At 47.6% G+C, this 18946-nt stretch overlaps 1 protein-coding gene across 1 annotated transcript; it reads left to right on the forward strand.

Moving 5' to 3' along the window:
* Positions 1 to 102: 102 nt before the first annotated feature.
* Positions 103 to 18260, forward strand: WDR41 (WD repeat domain 41). The gene is made up of 14 exons (XM_078879214.1): positions 103 to 239; positions 2535 to 2586; positions 3331 to 3437; positions 4213 to 4261; positions 5190 to 5333; positions 6389 to 6460; positions 7099 to 7210; positions 7820 to 7882; positions 9627 to 9737; positions 10695 to 10867; positions 11598 to 11719; positions 12559 to 12632; positions 13079 to 13158; positions 15415 to 18260. Exons 2-14 carry the CDS (start codon positions 2539 to 2541, stop codon positions 15595 to 15597), a joined length of 1338 nt encoding a protein of 445 aa, XP_078735340.1. The 5' UTR covers positions 103 to 239; positions 2535 to 2538; the 3' UTR covers positions 15598 to 18260.
* Positions 18261 to 18946: the final 686 nt, after the last annotated feature.

The following is an 18946-nucleotide window of genomic DNA, read 5'->3' on the forward strand; positions in this document are numbered from 1 at the left end:
GGTGAGCGGTGGGGCAGAGGGGGGTGAGGGGAGGGTGAGGGGGATTAGGGGGTGGGGGAGAGGGGGAGCCGCGCGTCGTGGTGACGTCACAGGGCTCACGTGTTTACAGTGCGGACAGTAGCGGCTGCCCGGCCGCTGTTGTTGTTCATTGTAAGTCGGTCGTGGTCATTGCCGGCGCTGTCCACAGAGCTCATTGCGACTTCTTCTGCTGCTGCTGCACCTCGCAGAGCGAGCCTCAGGTGTGTGTGTGTGTGCCCGCTGCTGAAACGAGATACCATTTTTTGTTGCGGTTGTGTAGTAATCCACCAGCACTGGGGAGACAAAGGCGGCCGGGTGTGGTTCTGACCAAACCACCCCTTTGTGTGTGTGTTGTGTGCGATCGGCCCATGAAGCCCACGATGACACGTGGGCGCGCAGAGCCGCAGGCACTCTCATCAACACGGGCCGTGGGGGTTTGTCTACTGCTGGATGATGAAGGCAGTCGGTCGTCTTGAGAGTTTAGGGATACAACTGCTTACGGGAGGAGGGGGAAAAGACGGCTCGACTGGGGGGCCATGTAACGCGACCTGTTTGACCGTATCGTCAACCACTGTTACGTTAATTCTAGATTTGAAGCTTTCGTGACTGCAAGGAGTCATACTATTAGGGTTTTTCGGTAAAGTCAGGTAGGTAAAAATAAAATAATAGAAATAATAATAATAGTAGAAATAAAATAATAAATCACGACGTTTCGGAGGCAACACAAGCTTCCTTCATCAGGTGTGAAAAGGCACAGTAAAATAACTACAATAACTAAAGTAACTACAATAACTAAAATAACAAGAATAACTAAAATAACTACAGTTATTTAGCTGTGCCTTTTTACACCTGATGAAGGAAGCTTGTGTTGCCTCCGAAACGTCGTGATTTATAATTTTATTTCTATTTTTGTATTTTTACCTACGTGACTTTACCACTTTATAAGTTGGTTTAACACGTCGGGTTTCGCGACCAATATTAGTCATAACAAAGGTTTTTGGGTTAGATCGCGTTATTTATAAATGTGTCGTAACCCTCCACCACCCGACATGGTTTGGCCATGTTTGTTTGTTGTAGTACGGAGTTAGACTGATGGCGTTAATCTAAGTTGTCTTGTGGTTGTTGTTGTTTGATTTGCATCCCACTGGGATTTTTGCACAGCGTTGGTGCTTTTTGTGGAATATTTTGCTGTCTTTTCCTGGATTTTCTGTTTGCACTTAGTCACATAGTCACTTTAAGATGTTTCAAGTTGAGTTACAAGATTTAAGGATACAACAACAGAGTGAATTAAATAAAAGCGTGTAAAAATAAAAACGCCTCGTTATAACATCACACACCGCGGGTGGTTTTGACCCAGATGAGACTGTAAACACAGGGTTTTATTATCCAATCCATTCTGCCCTCACGGTGTGTTATGATGCGGATGGCGTGTGTGTGTGTGGGTCGACTCAGCCTCGAATGAGTACCTGGTGCGGTGTGTAAAACATCGACATTGGGGAGACAAAGGCGGTCGGGCGTGGTGCTGGCCACCCACCCCCTCGTGTGCCGTTCCGGCCTTCATAGGTGCTGCTCGCTAACAGCACTTATCCCTACAGTCTGTTAAAGGCTATACGGGGAGTGGGGGTCTTTGTCTTATGGGGTGACCTATAAGAGTTTTTTTTGGGTTAGATCACTTAAATATCTAAACGTGTCGTTAAACCCACCACCACCCGACACAGCCAACTAGTAAGGGTTGTCACGTAAACAGAACGTGGCAATTGGTCACTAGTACAGCACCACCGGTGTGTTGGAGAGCAAATCCACAACATTTACAATCGGAGTACGACGTTTCGCCAGTAATTACAACTAGCTTCATCAGGCGACAGCCAGATTTGTGAAGAAGTCCACTTGTTTCGTTCCATATATAGAGGCGTAGATGTGGTGACCACGCTTCTGCACTCTTGAGTCAACGTACATTATGCAAGCGCATTATGCGAGCCCATTGATGTTGGCCTTCCTAACCCAAAAAAAACGCTATTATGGATGATATTGGTCGTGAAAGCCTACGTGTAAAACTGGGATGACCTAAATTTCGATGTAAAGCTTTCGTGACTGCAGGGATTCATCTTCTTGGTTCTTTCGGTAAAGTCACGTAGAAGGGAAATATTAAAATAAAAAAAATAAAACATCATAAAATACAATTGTCACGATGTTTCGGCCACAACGCAAGCAGCCGTCTTCACCTGAGGATGGCTGCTTGCGTTGTGGCCGAAACGTCGTGAGAATTGTATTTTATCTTCACCTGAGGACGGCTGCTTGCGTTGTGGCCGAAACGTTGTGAGAATTGTATTTTATCTTCACCTGAGGACGGCTGCTTGCGTTGTGGCCGAAACGTCGTGAGAATTGTATTTTATAATGTTTTATTTTTATTATTTTATTATTTCCCTTCTACGTGACTTCACCGAAAGAACCAAGAAGATGGGATGACCTAGTTAGCATATTACCTGCTCATTGTTGCTGTCGTGTGGCCGTGTCAGGAGGATGTGGAGCTGGCTGGTGGGGAAGAGGGATGCGGTGGAGAGCAAAGAGGTGCGGACGCTTCACCGCACACCCGTGTCACATCCCGGAATGGGGGCCGCGGGTGGCCTGCGGCGATTTCAGAAGAAGCATCCGCAACCCGCATTCACCGGCATGGCCACAAACCACTATCCGCTAGCCATGGGTGAAATGTGGTTCATATGCCCAACTAAAGTTAATGCCGTATATTTAATAATAATAATTAAAGCAGGGTCACATTCAGCTACAGGGCCATCGCTAGTCCCAGGTCTTTTTTTTTGCGTGGAAGTTGCTATCGCGCAAACTCGGCCTGTTTTAGTGACAACGATGTTGTTGGGGTGGAGGGGGGAAGAGATGGAAAGGGCAGGACATTGGGCAATGACAAATACGTTAACCCTTACACGTCACAAAATGAGACGCAATTGAGAGTAAAATTGTATTAATGAGGCTACTAGTGACGATAAGCACGATTGTCTACGTACGGTGCGAAAGAAGTTCAACATACATGCTGTGTGCGTCAATATTTTGGAGGGTTTATTGCATGCACATTCTATAGGACGCATTGCTATTGTTGTGGATATTTTGAAAATTTGTCTTATGCTAAGCTTCTAGAATATAGATTGAGAAGGTAAGATTGTCTCGGTGAACTCTCACTACTCGGTCCTTCAGAGCTGTAGGTATTCTTGAAAAAAATCACTGTTCAAGTGAATGTCATTTGGAGCAATGTATTGGGTGCGCGATGTATTTTTGTGGCAAATTGTTGTACTGCGTTCACAGGTACCGGAGATTGGTGATGAGCAGCCATCGAATCCATTTACTGAGCTCCAGGTTCTGGCCGGACACACAGACATCGTGCGTCTCTTGGTTCGCTTGGATGACGACAGGTAGGAAGAAAGTGAAATCGTGCCGGTGGTCTGCACAGCACGCCTGCCTCCCCTTCACAGTCCGTCATGGCTCGCACGCGCAGCAATTGTTCGTTCGTTTGTTCGTTTCTCAGTCCACTTGACCCTGGTGAGGGTCGCGGCGGCAGCGTGTTGTGTCACACGAATCCCTCTCGGCCACTTGGTTGAAGGTCAAGGTGCAGCGTTGTAATTTCTTGTTCACGCCGCTGCTAAAAGATGGGCCTCCACTAGAGCCCTTCTAGAGGGTATTTGGTATACTTTTCCATGGATGTATGTTGAACTTATTTCGCACCGTACGTCGTGAACCGTGCTAATCGGATGTCTTGGAAGAGGTTTGGTGAAGGAATTACTAAAATGGAAATAAAAGAATTTTTCATTTTCTGAAACCGCTTATCGTATTGTTGATTGTAATCACTTTTGCTGAGCACAGGTCCAAAGAACCGAAACAACAAGTGGCCTGCAACAAATAACACTATTGAGGGTGTAATGTATGAGTGTGCCTTGTAAATGATGACACAAAGTAGAACCCCTTGACTGTTTCTGTTTTTTTTTATTTTCTTTACAAATTTCAAACGTGCCTCTGGTGCTCATCTATGGTCTGGAATCCGGAGTTGGTGTCGTTATGGCGCAGAGAGCTTCACGCATCTCTAGATATTGGTGTTGAGTTTTGTTTTGAGTTGGAGCATGTCAGATTGTGTCGGCATGCGTTATCCAGTTGGCTATTGTGGGATGATTACATCCTCTACGACTTCCACAGGTTTGCCTCGGCGGGTGATGACTGCAGGGTCATCATATGGAACGTGAAGGTGAGTAACGATTAAGTCTGTGGGCAGGTCCCAGCTCGGACCGTGAGGCTTTCCACGATGTTTTTACCGGTGGGATGAGGTCCTTGTCTCACCATTGGTCCCCACGAAAGGCGTCGCGCTCCCTGCTGGTGATCTAGCCGAGGACCGCTCGCCACGGGGTTCGTTCGGCCTAAATATTTAAACTTTATAAATTACTCTCGTCATGTTGCCCCGCCCCATCTGACTAAACCCCTGGCCCCAAACGGGTAATAGGTGCAGCAGTTAAAAGGGCTTACCTGCTTCTTTAAGATCACCCATAATGAAGCCAGTGTGAAATTAAGCCGTATGCGTGTGTGTGTATAACGAGGCTCACGGTCATGCACACAAGGTTACGGTCACTAAAAGGGTCACGGTCACACACACACAGGTTCATAGTCACAGGTTCACAGTCACACACACACAGCTCCACAGTTACACACACACAGACTCAGGGCCAGCAACGGCCCTGGGCCACGGTCCTCTCATCGAGCCCTCTTCCCCCCGTGAGCCTGGGACCATCGCGCGGAGTCGTAAACTAGCAAGATCGTTGAGATCGCCCATCTTTAGTCAGCAGACACTTTTGCTTGTGTAACCCTGACCAGCCCCATCAGACGTTGTGTGCTCATGGTGATTTTGTTTGGCAGCGGTAGTGTACCGGTTTGCGCGCTGCTCTACGAACCCGACAACCCAAGTTCGATTCCTGCTAATGGCCAACACCAGTAACGATTATCCGAACCACTCCTGGGCCTCCCCTAGCGTGACTAGGCCTCAAATGAGTACCTGGTGTGGTGTGTGAACATCGCCACTGGGGAGACAAAGGCCGGCCTTCACAGGTGCTCGCTAACAGCACTTGCTCCAACAGTCTGTTAAGGCTATATGGGGGATCTTTGTGTTTTGGCATTGTTCACAGAGCGGGGAGAAGATGCACGTGTGTCAGGGCCACTCGCGTCCCATCACCGCCATGACTGTGCTGTCGACCGCTGTAGGTGACCCGGAAATCCACAAGCTTCAGTCGACGGTGCTCCTCACTGCTTCCTCCGACAAAACCATCATCGTATCCTGTGCCGTGCGGCGAACGCCGAGAGTTGACACAGCCAGATGTCCGTATCGTACTTGTAAGGCAGTGACTTGGATGGAGGGTTGGTGGACCATGCGGAGCTGTATTATTGTGCGGAGATGACTGAGGTTTCTCTGGGAACTTTGTTTCATCCCGTATGCAAAAATATTCGAAGACCCAAATATCCCAAGCAAGACCTGAAAAGCCTGAATATAACAATATTTGTTGGGACTTTTTATCGTATATTTTAAAACCATTTTCATCCAATGTTTTCAATCTGAGATGGCTTATTTTCGAAATTTGAACATTTGCGCAGACACATTTTGCTTGGCCTATGTTTATTGGCCCCCTGATGTGAATGTAGAACACATCTCAGGCCTGGTCAGGCTTTGATTAACCTCTGTCCCATCGTGCAGCTCTCTTGCGTTATGTACGCGCACACTGCTGTTTGAGAGCCTCCCAATGTCGTGCGGGGGCTGTAAGGGATATTTTACCATACAGTACTTGACAATGCTGGTCAGTGCGGGCTGGTGAAGATGGGGGGGGGCATTGTAGAATAATGGATTTTGTTGCACTGCCCGTAATGTCTACGATTCCCGTTTTATGCGCATGGTGGTCACTCATCCGAGCACGTCGCAGGCTTGGATGCGTACCAGCGTCGTGGTCCATATTGGCCAAGTTTGAAAAAAAATACCCGCAGATTTATCAATCGTGAAAACACGTATCATGTTTGTCCGCTGAGAAACCGAAAAGGACCCTTCTGAAAAGAGTATTGAGGCTCAGTGAGACTTTCCTGAGTAAAATTGTATAATTGTAATTGTGCTGTCTAGATTTCTATTTAAAGATTTCGTGACTGTAGGGATTCATATTCTTGGTTCTTGATTATTTCCCTTCTACGTGACTTTACCGAAAGAACCAATAATATGTCCTGTCTAGCTTTATTAGGTCTAACCAGATGAGCTGCATTTCACGTGATTCATGGCGGACGTCGAGAAATGTGCTTCATTGTGACGATGATGGTCACAAGTTGTGTCCTTAACCAGCTGTGATAGATGTGGGATATCAACACGGGACAGCCTCTAAAGATTATCTCCAACTCCGAAGGATCTCTCATCTCGGTCAAGGTAAGTGCCTATTTACAGCTGGCAATGTGTTTCCCTGTGCGTACAATCATTGTCCAACCCAGTTTTTCACCAAACCTGATTCCTCACGCTCCTTCCACAGTCCAGTGGTCCGTTGCATCGATTAACTTGAGTGATAAACTGCACAATTTTTCTACCCAGAGATGCTTCCAGCACTGCGGCACTCGTGCCAAATGCTTTCCCCTGACAGTAAATTCACAGCCCAATGCTTGCCCTTAACACTTTCAATTGAATGTTAATAATTCGCAATATAGGCGTCCATCTGCCTAACGTCCTCAACGAGCTGACGACTACATGCACGCGGCAACGTGTAAACATGTGCGTTGTGCGTGTTGAGTGTGTTACATTATCACACGAAAAAACACACAAAAACGTATGTGGCAAATAAATTCTTCTCAGTGGATTCAGTCACACCTTCCAACGGATGCAGCACTCCCCCACGGCACACTACTTTTCGATGCAGAATCTTAGCAGTGTCAAACCCCGCGTAGAGCCGAAACATCACCCCCGTGTTGTGGAAAACAGACCTCGTTAGGAAAACCGTGTGTAGCTGATGCATGCGTTCGACAAAAGCCGCGTTGGGCAAAAGTTTTTTCTGTATTTGTGATTTGTGTTGCCAGTGTCTGCTGGTGCTGAGAGAAGAGGCTCTCTGGCTGGCTGGCGGGAAGTACCTGCTGCTGTGGAGCCAGGATGGGAACCTGCTCTCAAAAGTGGCCACCCACCGTCAAGAAGGTGCGTCACGCTTACTCCACAAGCTCCACAGAGCTTCGTATTCTCAAATGTCTTACAAGGAAAATGTATTCTCCGGATTTATAACGCGCACTTTTTTTTTCAATTGTATAGCGAAAGTTTGGGGAGGGTGCGGTGCATCTTATAATCCGGTGTGTGGCATTTGGATGTGCACGGGGTCCAATCTACGTGCCATTCAGTCTGCCGAATGGATTAAGAACATCTACTGGGACTGGCCCCTACCGTGGGAATGTGGAATTTTCATCACTGTCTCTGAGCCACCATTACAGATGAAAACCACCCCATTGGTTGAGCCCGTTTGACTTAACTCTCTCTTTGCCATCAATTCATATTGTCGGTTCTACCTGATTTTGATTTCATAGGTCAAAAACGAAGGGAAATTTTACATTGCTTAAATTGGCATTTGTCTTAAATTATGCACACAATGGCGTATGTTCATCCGTTTTTGTACCTAGAGGTGTGAATATTCCAGTAAGTTTGAAAACACGAGATTTATGGTATGGCTATTAAACACGAGAACTACATTGTGCGTTGTGTACAATGCATAACATGCCTGCGAATTCATGACGGATGCTGCGATGCTTTTGACAGAGGTGTCTTCGCTGATTCGCATAAAAGACTCCCTGATCGCGGCTGCAATGGGCAAATGTTTAGGTGAGTGCTCGGAGCTCTGCTCTCTTACAGCTTGAATTTGAGGCGACACATTCAGGCCACTCTGTCACCTTTGCCGAATGCCTATGGCTACGTGGATTCCCCCATGGCTGCAGCAGCGCTAACGATGGTGTACGGCAGTGCGTGGTGGGTGTCGATGAAGCAGTGCGCGTATGAGTACATGTGGCGGGTGGTAGAGCCGCGGTTCGTGCTGTGCTACGTACGTATGTATGTTGAACTAGTTTTTCACCGTACGTAGCCAACCGTGCTAATTGGAGGTGATAATCAAACTCGGCGACCCAACTTCGATTCCCGCTCATGGGAAATACTGGTGAGAATTATCTGAACCGGTCCTGTGGCCTCCTCTAGGTTGACTTGGCCTCAATTGAGTACCTGGTGGTGTAAAACATTTCTACTAGGAAGACAAAGGTGGTCGGGCAGGTGCTAGCCGCCCACCCCCTCGTGTGCCATGCCGGCCTTCATAGGTGCTCGCGAACAGCACCTGCCCCAGAAGTCTGTTAAGGCTATACGGGAGATACTTGTTTTTGTGCGAGTATAAATGGTGGGGAGTGGTGACATGGTTAGCACACTGCACTACAAACCCGATTTGCGGCCACGACATCAGTGATGATTATCCGTACCAGTCCTGAGCTTCCCCTAGATTCACTCCGCCTTAAATGAGTATCTTGTACATTGTGTAAACATCACCACTGGAGGGAAGGATTCAGCTCACGCCGTGTTCAGCAAAGGTCTTTTTATTAGATAATCCACAGGTAACGTCCCTGGTCATACGGCAGGTAACACACGCTTCAGCACGAAGGCGACCGAGGATGGTGCTCGCAACACCACCCACCACGTCCTGTGCCGTGCCGGTCTTCATAGGTGCTCGCTAACAGCACTTGCCCCAACAGCCTATCCTTGGTAGGCTGCATGAGGATCTTTGGCTTTGCATGTCGGTGGCTAAGGCGCTAGCGCGTGACTTTTGGTCGGTGTGAACTCACTCTCATGTTGGCCGGCTGCTGTCACTTTATTTTTGCAGGTGATGGCATATTTAAATTATTATTTGATTTTGGTTTGTGTCATTTTAATGTTGAACAAAAGTTTACATTGCAAGTTTTTGCCTGTCAACTGAGCTGCCGTATTAAGGGAAACAACCAAAGCTGTCGGTTTATACCTCGTTCACCAACAAGGGACCAGTGTCATCTCCAATTTGCACAGCATTCTGGGAAGAAAGTGTCTTTAATTTTCTAAATACATAAAAAACAACATTCAGTTAAAGGGAGCTGCAAAGCTCAGCACATCCAGTGCAGGCCTACAAACGCATTAAAGGGAAAAAAAGCGGTAAGTGTACTCGATTGGCTAAATTAACTAAAGTGTTGTTCATGTCAAAGTTCTGAGTGTGCACCACTGAGCATTAGAGTACGAAGGTTCCTTTTGCGATCTAATCTAGCGTTTACGACAAACTGGATTCTCTAATCCAGGTCCCCACCTATCTGACTGTACATAGGCATTCGGGCCTTGTGTGGAAAGTAAACAGATCAGGCATTCTGCGTATCATAATGGTAGGTAATTGGACGTTGAACTTGGGGTCTTGCTTAAGGTAGAATTACGACAGCACATTTGCGTTGGCCACTTGAATTGACTGCTGCATTACGGGATACGTATACGTGTGCGCGTGTGAGATCGTCATGAACACAAGCACGGACTTAAAGTGCTGCGGTTGGCTGCCGTTCTTTGCCCCTCGCAGTTCTGTACGGCCTGGAGTACGGCAAGGAAGCCCCCCACCAGAGGCAACTCCAGCAGCTGAAGGCACTGACGGTCCACGCGGAACACGTTCACAGCCTGCTGAGCCTGCAGGGTGAGCAATCGAGAGGCGACCGGCTGCCCAGTCGCCACTCGGCTTTGTCTTTGTCTTCAATGGACACCCACCTGACGTTTGCACCGTAGAACAACAGCAACTCGCAGTGCAGTTTGGATTCGCAAAGTGTCTAAATGTTGACTGCGTCTTCAAAAAAGCGTCGGGCGACATGAGCCTCAAGATAATTTAACGAGAAGAGGCTGTTTTTTTTTACGTCTGGTGCGGAGGGCATCAGGAGCCTGATGTATAGTTCTCGTTCGTCGTGATATCTATCTTGCAGGGTAGCACGATGGGTAACGTACCGGTTGGCATACTCGCTCGCCACCGGGCCAGTTGGCCTCTAGTTCAACGCATGCTGCTTCTGAAGTGAGAGTTGAGACCGGCTTTACTTTTTGCAAGATGAGTTATGCACTTTTAAATCTAGATTGAAAACTAATTTCTTTCGAAATGTTTTTTTAGTTTGTTGTCCTTCCCCATCACCTCCGATTAGCACGGTTGGCTACGTATGGTGCGAAAGAAGTTCAACATACACACATATATACAAGATGCACATTGCTTGAGCGGAAACAAAATCGGTGAACCTTTGATGTCAAGTCCTGGCTCCTTGGTATAGGCTAGGAAAACACAATCATCAAAATTGAGGAATGGATATACACATTATTTTGAATAGACAAACGTCATTAATTAAAATATAGCTAAATACAACCAGCAAAACGGCGAGTATTGTGCAAGTTAGACGACAACGTTGAAAAGCCGTCACCATTATTAAACATAAGTCCTGTAGGCAGTTGCATACAGTTTGAAAAAGGTGAAATTTACCCTCCCTTCACACTAATTAACATCTAAAACTAAAGGAAAATACCGTTAAGACACTTTATTCAAGTGGCCACTGGCCCACACCGAAAGGGCTGTGATGGCGGTGAGAGTTGTGACATTGAGGCGGCGTTGTGCGTGCAGGCGGCTTGTTTGCGAGCGGCTCCCTGGACGGCGAGCTCATCCTGTGGAACTCTGGCAACCTGGCGGAGCATCGCAAGGTGGCGCTGCACGCACCCATCAGCCCGCAGCTCCAGAAGTCGCACTGCTCCCAAGCCTACCCGTGCAGCATCGCCCACCTATCAACCGACTCGCAGGTATGTTGCCCTTCTCTCGCACCGTACGCAGTCGGCCGTGATGCCTAGGAAAAGCCGCGAGATGAAAGTGCTGGCGCGCAAGGCCCTTCCGCCAGAGAAATTCCAGAGAGTTATTTGGAGTTTAATTTGGAGCTTTCGTGACTGCAGGAATTACTCTTTGGTTCTTTCGGTAAAGTCACGTATAAAGATAAAATAATAAATTAAAAAATTAAATACTAATACGTCGTATGCTAGTATTTAATTTATTATTTTATCTTTATACGTGACTTTACCGAAAGAACCAAAGAGTAGTTATTTGGAGCCTCGCTACGTTATGTTTTGAACAGGTTGGAGTAACCCCACGCACGGCACCATCCCAAAATAGTAGAAAATTTGGTGTATAGTACGATGACGTCATGAGGCTTTAACATTGTATATTTTTCACAGGACTCCTTCACATTTATGGAATTGAGTTGAAATAAAAAAAAGATATAGGTACCTTGCATCTTCATAAATATCTCATCCAGCAGCTGTTTATTGACACTCCGTAATTACCGTTTATACGAACATTAACGGAGTTCACAGAGCAAAATGTCTAGGGTGTTAACAAGTGTGCCAAAACAATTAATCGGAAGAGAAAGGTGATGCTATGGACAGCTTCGGAGAAAATTAATGCAGTGGTGAGGCATGACGGCCGCCGTAGCAGCGTTCCAACTGTGCCTCACGTTTTGCTCTGCGTCTCGGCCGGTAGTGTGTGTTCGCGGCAGTTGGGTCGGGAATCTGCGTGTACGATCTGACGTCGCAAAGACTGGTCGCCTGCCAAAGGAATGCTCACAACTCGCAGGTGCTGCAAGTCGTCAAGCTGCAGAAGAGGTACAAACGCGCTGCGGGGGTGCCCACACACCGCTCTCCGATGGCGGTCGTGGTCTTGACGAGCATCGTCTGCTGGGACATTTAAATCGCGTTTTGTATCTTCATGTTGATTGAGACGGTTCTATAACATCGCTTGCTCGTTCAAACATTGGGGATAAAATGCCATGTGCTGAGCACAGGCCCCGAAGGTCCAAGAAATCATACGGCCAGAAATAAACAGCGCTGTCAAAAGTTGTTACAGTGCTTGAAAGTGAGCAATATTATAAGGGATTTGAAGTTTTCGTGACTGCAAGGATTCGTACTCTTTGTTTTTTTCGGTAAAGTCACGTAGGTAAATGCTGACGGAGGCTGCTTGTGTTGCTTCCAAAACGTCGTGATTTAATTAAATTTTTTTTAATTTTTTACCTACTTGACTTTACCGAAAAAATCAAAGAGTATAAGATTATAAGGGCTTTCGGAAAAGCGATGATGGGAGGGAATTCCAAAGTGGAGCAGTGACAAGGAAGATGCAGAAAGAGAAGTGTTGTGACCTGCGGAGTGGTGGTTGAACGCAGTGTGTGTGTATGTAAGTTGAACTTCTTTCGCACTGTACGTAGCCAACCGTGCTAATCGGAGGTGCAGGGAAAGGACAACAAACAATATAAAAGAAACGATTCTGAATAAATTAGTTTTCAATCTAGATTTATAAGGGCATAGCTCCATTGGCTTCCTAATATCGGAAGTAAGTATGGATGGCACGGGACAGATTCGTTCTCAAACAGCACTTGCCCCTACAGTTTTGTGGAGGCTGCACGGAGGGGGATGATTGCTTGCTTGCGGTCGTGTGGCTGTTCCTGTAGTGGCCTGCTGGTGAGTTGCTCTGAAGACGGCACCACACGCATATGGAAGCTCCACTCGCCGGCTGCGACGCAACGTGGGTGATGCTGTCGGTGCCGTCGGTGCCCGTCTCACACACGCCAACCCAGTGCTCAACCCGTAAACACGGCCAACTTCCTCCGAGCTGCTCTTCCCGTTATCCGCATTCACGAATGGATCCGCAGATTCTCATTCACGCAATGATACATTTTTGTCGGCACGAATTATTAATAATGTATGGATGCGAGCAGTTGTTGTGTATACAGGGTGCTTAAAAAAAATGTTAACACTTCTGAGAATTTGCAACAATACCACAAGAAATGTGCCTCCGGCCTCTGGAGGTACATTAAAACATTTTTTAAGCGCCCTGTATTATATAACCGGTCGTTGGTAAAATTAAAAGGAAATGGCATTTCCGGTGCTGGCATGTTCTGCATTGCACGTGGCCTTCACGAGCTGCCTCCTCTCCCTGTTTTCTTCGCTGCCTGGTCCATGTGGAACCAGTTCCGCGCAGGAGGACGGCATCTGAGCGGTGGTCGCTGGGGCTTGTTGGAGACCTCATCGGCCACTCTGGCGCCCTGCAGGTGAGAGAGGGACACCCTCCATGCAGCCTGACACGTGCCATTTCCATTCAATATATAACTGCTTGTGGATTAACAATTAATATTACTGCTGCTACGTATGTTTACGCAAGAAAGCCTCACTGAGTCAACTCTTTTTTAGAAGGGTCCCGCCAAGTTTTCCGCAGTAGGGGGCGATGCTGCTGTGTGTAATCACAATTGAATAATTTGGAGGTCATTTTTCAGCATTTGGATGTTGGCCAATACCAGTGACATTGTTTTTTTTTAAGAAAAGATCATTTCCATTTTTCTTCCCACCTTTTCCTTTCTCTCTCCCACGCACTTGACCGATCCCATTCTTACCCATATCCCCCCCCAAATATATAATACAACTGGTCCACCTGCCCTGCCCCCCACCCTAGCCCCACTCATGACACTTAAAAATAAAATCTCGTTGTGTACAGTATTTGTTTTGTCACCAAAATGTGGTACCAGCTCCCCACTCATTCCAAATTTATCCTGCACCATGTCCATGCCACAGCCTGTGCCCCCTTTTTTACCCCACAGGTTGAGAACTTCTGTCTTGCCATCTTCATCAGCAACTTCCCTCCGAATTCACAGCCCCCCCTCCACACACACTCCCTATCCATTTCCCATGCGGGCTCCATCTCCTCGCCTTGATGACGCCAACTGTCACTCTCCATTTCCGCTGCCCCTTGCACCTGTTTCTCTTCTTCTGCCTCTGTGGGGGCCCCTTTACCCTCTTCAATCAATAAGTCGGCCCCTCCTCCCTCCCCCATACGGGTTGTGCGTTCACACCACTGGTTCGTAGAAAATTGCCGTGTGATATTTAGCCAGATTTTTGTGACGATCTTAGCCCGTTGGTTCGATTCCGGTTTGCCGCTCGGTAATTCCTGCGGGGTGTTGCCGCAGCGTGCTTATTGGCTGCGTGGTATCTGCCAAGTACCATTGATTGTTTGTTCTGTGCTAGCGTTGGCTGTCGTGTGGTGGCTTCACAGGGTAGACGCATGTGGTGAGGTTCACACGTGAAAAACTGGAAGAACGTAAATACTTGCAAGCATGTGAATTGGACCCCAGATGTAAAATAACCCACAAATTAAGTGTTTTAAAAATGGTAACTGCACCTACAAAACATAATTTTCACACATCAACCATTGAAAGTGTGTTTTGCTTTTGTAACGAACAACTTGTTTGTCCACTTTATAGCAATGTTCCATATTTTGTTTCTCCTGGGGAGCATTGTATAAGTGCAATAGGATCAATGTTTGACCTTGACCTTCAGCATTACACATTCTCTCCATTCAATTTGGGTGAAGTTCTATGAAGTTGAAAGTATTTGCAGAATTTTCATTGTACTGAAGCTGCAGTCTGAGCCTCATAAAACAAAAAACCCGCCAGGCACGGAATCGTAACGTTCAGAGTGTAGAGCACCGATATCCGCGTGAGGGTTTAACAGTCGAGAGGGACGAGATGCACAGCCGGGTGGACTTGGAGAACCCACAAGCAGAGTTGGGTCGACTTGAAAACCCACGGCGGAGTAGGCAGGTGGAGACGCAGGCGGTGGGGGCTATGCGCCCTCTCTCGTGTCTCCAGCAGCACCGACCGACTCTGTAGACCGCGGCAGGAGAGGGGCGCCAGTTTGCCGAGCCTCAACACTTGGAAACGAAAGCCGGGGGGCGGCGCTGCGCTCTGGGGATTCGTCAGCACGGCAGAGGTCGCAAACGGGTTTTGATTCCTTACCCGTACCCGGCCGTACCAGGGTCGCAAGCGGGTACCCGTACCCTACCCGATACCCGGCTACCCGTACCCGGCCGGGTATCAGGTAGGGTACGGGTACGGGTACCCGATTGCGACCTCTGGCATGAAGCCATGTTGCAGGCGCGGGTGGGTTGATTCTAGGAACTTGAATTGTGAGAAGAGACAAGACGTTGGGAAATGAGTGACAAACGGTTACTCACCAGTGACTCACGGCCTACACGTACCCGGCCGCACCAGGGTCACAAACGGCTAACCGTACCCGTACCCGGCTGGGTACGGGTAGCCGGATATCAGGTAGGTTACGGGTATCGGGTACCCGGTTGCGACCTCTGCAGCACGGATATTGCAGTGCGACGCACGTCGTGCCCGCAGGCTGCACATTTGGCTAGGCTCCGGTTTCGGTGCCGCTGTGGCACCGCTGTCCGCCGCTGCGCTTTGCTTGCGCGTGGCGCGCCGCTCGTTTGACGAGGCCGTCTGTTTCTGGTCACCTCCCGCCGGCAGATGCTGCTCGACTTTGAGAAGCACGGCTTGGCGAGCTGCTCGACGGATCAGCTGATTATCGTGTGGAAGGAAGGAGAGCGGGCGTCCCTCTACAGGAACTCTCTCGCACGCAATCTGAATCGGCACTATCAGCAGACCTGCAAGTCTGAGACCACCTCGTTTGATGACCAGAACATTTTCTAGCACGTGAAGAGTGCCCCTCTTTAAATGGTGGTGGTTGTGGCGTCACACACGAGAGAATGAGTGGATAACAAGCGTGCTTGGTTAGATTTTACCGACCGATCCTCAAGCAGTGTTTACATATCACGAGAACCGTATGTTTTCACAAATGTCGTCCATCGCATCGGCAAATCTGGGGCATTCTCCACTAACCTGTCGGTGCACGTGAGGTCCGAGGTCCTCGCTACGTATCTCCAGGGAAGATATACAGTTCTAAAAACATCGTGAGGCTGACAATGTCATGGACTGGAGTAATTCCCAGTGCTCGTGGGGGATGACGTCACGTGAGTACGTGGGAGCTTCCCTGGTGGTCCGCAACGTCACAGACCGGAGAACGTTTTTGCCGTTCACTTCATCTCTCCCTTTCCTCCGTGAACCCGCCGCATGTTGTTGAGAAACTGCGTGATAATTTGGTTTTATTGCTGCTTTTAAACACGAAGGTGTACGCAATGATTACGTTGTGCAGCAGCTACGCCTGCTGTGAGAATTTCGTACACGACGTCCTGATAATGTGGCAGACACGGCACGTGCTGCCGCCACCCTGTCCGTACACCTATACCGTGGGTGCCGTTCGCGTTTTCGAATGTGTTTTTTAACAATTCTTGCTGTAAATGTGTTTATTCGTCCGTGGCGGTGTTTTCCTCCCACCCCCCTCCCACCGCGTGGTTGTCAACGGTTCCCGCCAAGTCTGTTCCACGGTAGTTGCATCTCAGATTTGACAAGCGGGGCTTTTAGCGGATCTGCCAGAGAGCCACCACAGTTTCTCCAACCAATCATTTGGTTGTGCTGTGCTCCACACTGGTGAGGAACCCATGGAGCTGGGGAAGCACATGTGCATTAAGACATTATTATTGCTACTACACTCCAGCCCCAGTCTCGTGAGATTGACAGATCTTACTTTTTACCCTCTGAATATTGATGGTGCCTTAGCATGGCTCTGAGACCCATGGACAAGGGAGGCACATTGTTGTTACCGTGTTTACAGTATTATTGTAACTACGTTGTTCTCCGTGTGTACACACGTGCATTTTGTGCTGCGATGTTTCTCCACTGCCCCCTTGTCCCATCTGCTCACATCTCTCTCAATATGCTGACTCTGTGTCGCTGCTACTTTTTACCAAATGACACCTCACTGTTTAACTATTCCCGGATCACTTGACGAGCCAATAGCTGGGGAGCTCCACCTACAAACATTGTGGACATATGCAGTCATTGATTTTTTTTGGGGTGGGCCATACAATGATCTTGCTACATTTATGTCGTTAAAAGCCTCGTCCACCCGACATTGGCAAACATGAATTTGTCCAAGTCATTGTGGCCCAACCCGAAAATCTGTTTTTATTAACAGTAATGGCTGCGAAAACCTACTACCTATTAAATAGTGATGTTTATTTTTATATACGTACAAGACCCCGTCTGCCTTAACGTTGGAGAGGTGAATTGAGCTGAGCAAAGAGACACCGCCCTTACCACGCCTGCTGCATGGCTGGCGGGGTGAGAAGAAGCTCCAACAGTCTCCGCTTGTTGACGTGTCCCGTATCTACAATAGGATACCATTTGGATTTGTACGATACGATGGACAACGGTCGAGAATGATAACGGAGTGGCAGCCAAGGAATGGAACGTGTCTTGAGGGGGTGTCCATGGTGGAGATGGAGCGACTTCCATCGGCTCTTGTGCATTTACAAGGCGGGATTAATACATCGCAGGTTTGAGAGAGACGGTGGCTTGGGGAGGTCTTTATTGAGCAGTGGATTGAGCGTGGCTGATGATAGCTTTTTAGTACGTCTGAAGACGCAGTACAGAGTCGAAGGGGTTTCGATACGAACTGGGGTTTCACCCACGTGGTGAACGAGACTAAGTCGTGTCCTCGTGACACTGGCTCAACGACACCCACACGCCAGAGTCGGCAGGTTTTAAATTACCCTCGCCCAGAATGTGCATCTATCCCTGTTTGTCTTCGTGGACGTTCAGGGGGCTTTTTTCCAGCCGGCATGTATGTTTGTTTTTTGTTCAACTTTGCCTATAAATCTCTTCCCCTACATTCAGTGGTTTGCCTGCCATGTGCCAATACGTTTGTGTTCGTTTCCCTTTCAAGAACGTCCACGCAGCATGCATTGATTATTTTGTCGGGCGAATGTTGAGTCGATGGCAAGTTACGATCGTGTATTTACAGAGTGGCCGATTTTACTTTCTCTTAAGTCTTGCAGTTTGGAGATATTTTTTGTGCGCCAGAATGCGTTTTAAGTCGGACTTGAAGCACGAAGATTATTTATTGGCAAACGTTGAATGGGCACTGGATGGATACAGTTTTTGAGGTTGATTTAAATTACATTTTAAGAACGGGTCTATTGAATGTTTTAATATACAATGTTATGTTTCTTGTTTTAAATATGGTAAAGCTATTTCCAAATCGATAAACACTGATATGTTAAAGTAACGATGTTATTATTGTTGTTGAATTTTGTGCTTGCCATTCTGGGAAGTTTGTGTTTCATGGTAGTAATAATGCGTCACCTTTGTGTGGAGCGGTTAATGTGGTGCAATATTGTTGGAATGCCGTTGCAGTGTCGATGGAATGTTCTTGTTGAATAAAGTATTTTTATTTAGTGAAATGTAGACACTGAAAAACTCTGCACGGTCTTTGTTTTCATCAACACACATTGGTCAATCTTGATTTGAAGCTTTCGTGACTGCAGGAATCCATACTCTTTGATTCTTTCGGTAAAGTCACGTAGGTAGAAAAATAAAACGAAATAAAAAATATAATATATCACGTTTCGATGGCAAAACAAGAGGTCGTCCTCGGGCAGAAACGACCGCTTGTGTTGCGATCGAAACGTGGTGATGTATTATTTTGTTTTATTTTTCTACCTACGTGACTTTACCGAAAGAACCAAAGAGTACACATTGGTCAGTTTCACTGGGTAAAAATAAATTCACATTTGAGTCTGTTCATCCACGTGCCCTCCTGGACCATTGACCTACAGCAGCAGCAGCAGCTTCAGCAATCTCTTTGCTGGTTTTGTGTTTCTGAGTCTCATCAGCAGTGTGTGGCCTGTTATGCGAATGCCGATGACTTTGTCTTCAAACGTTTGCTTTTACTGTTCTAAGACGGGTCATCCGCCACGGAGACGGAGCAATTAAATCAGTTTGTCTGCAGGAGCTGCGTGGATGGTTTACACCGCAGAATCGTGAGAGGTGGTAGCGGCTTGGAGAGACCTTCATCCAGCAGTGGAATGACCATGGTCGATTCTAGTGCAATTGTGTTCTTCTCTTTGCTGCCCAACATCTCGCCCTAGACTCTTGCAAG

This window comes from Lampetra fluviatilis, chromosome 53 (genome assembly GCF_964198595.1).
Source record: "Lampetra fluviatilis chromosome 53, kcLamFluv1.1, whole genome shotgun sequence".
Classification (NCBI taxonomy): domain Eukaryota; kingdom Metazoa; phylum Chordata; class Hyperoartia; order Petromyzontiformes; family Petromyzontidae; genus Lampetra; species Lampetra fluviatilis.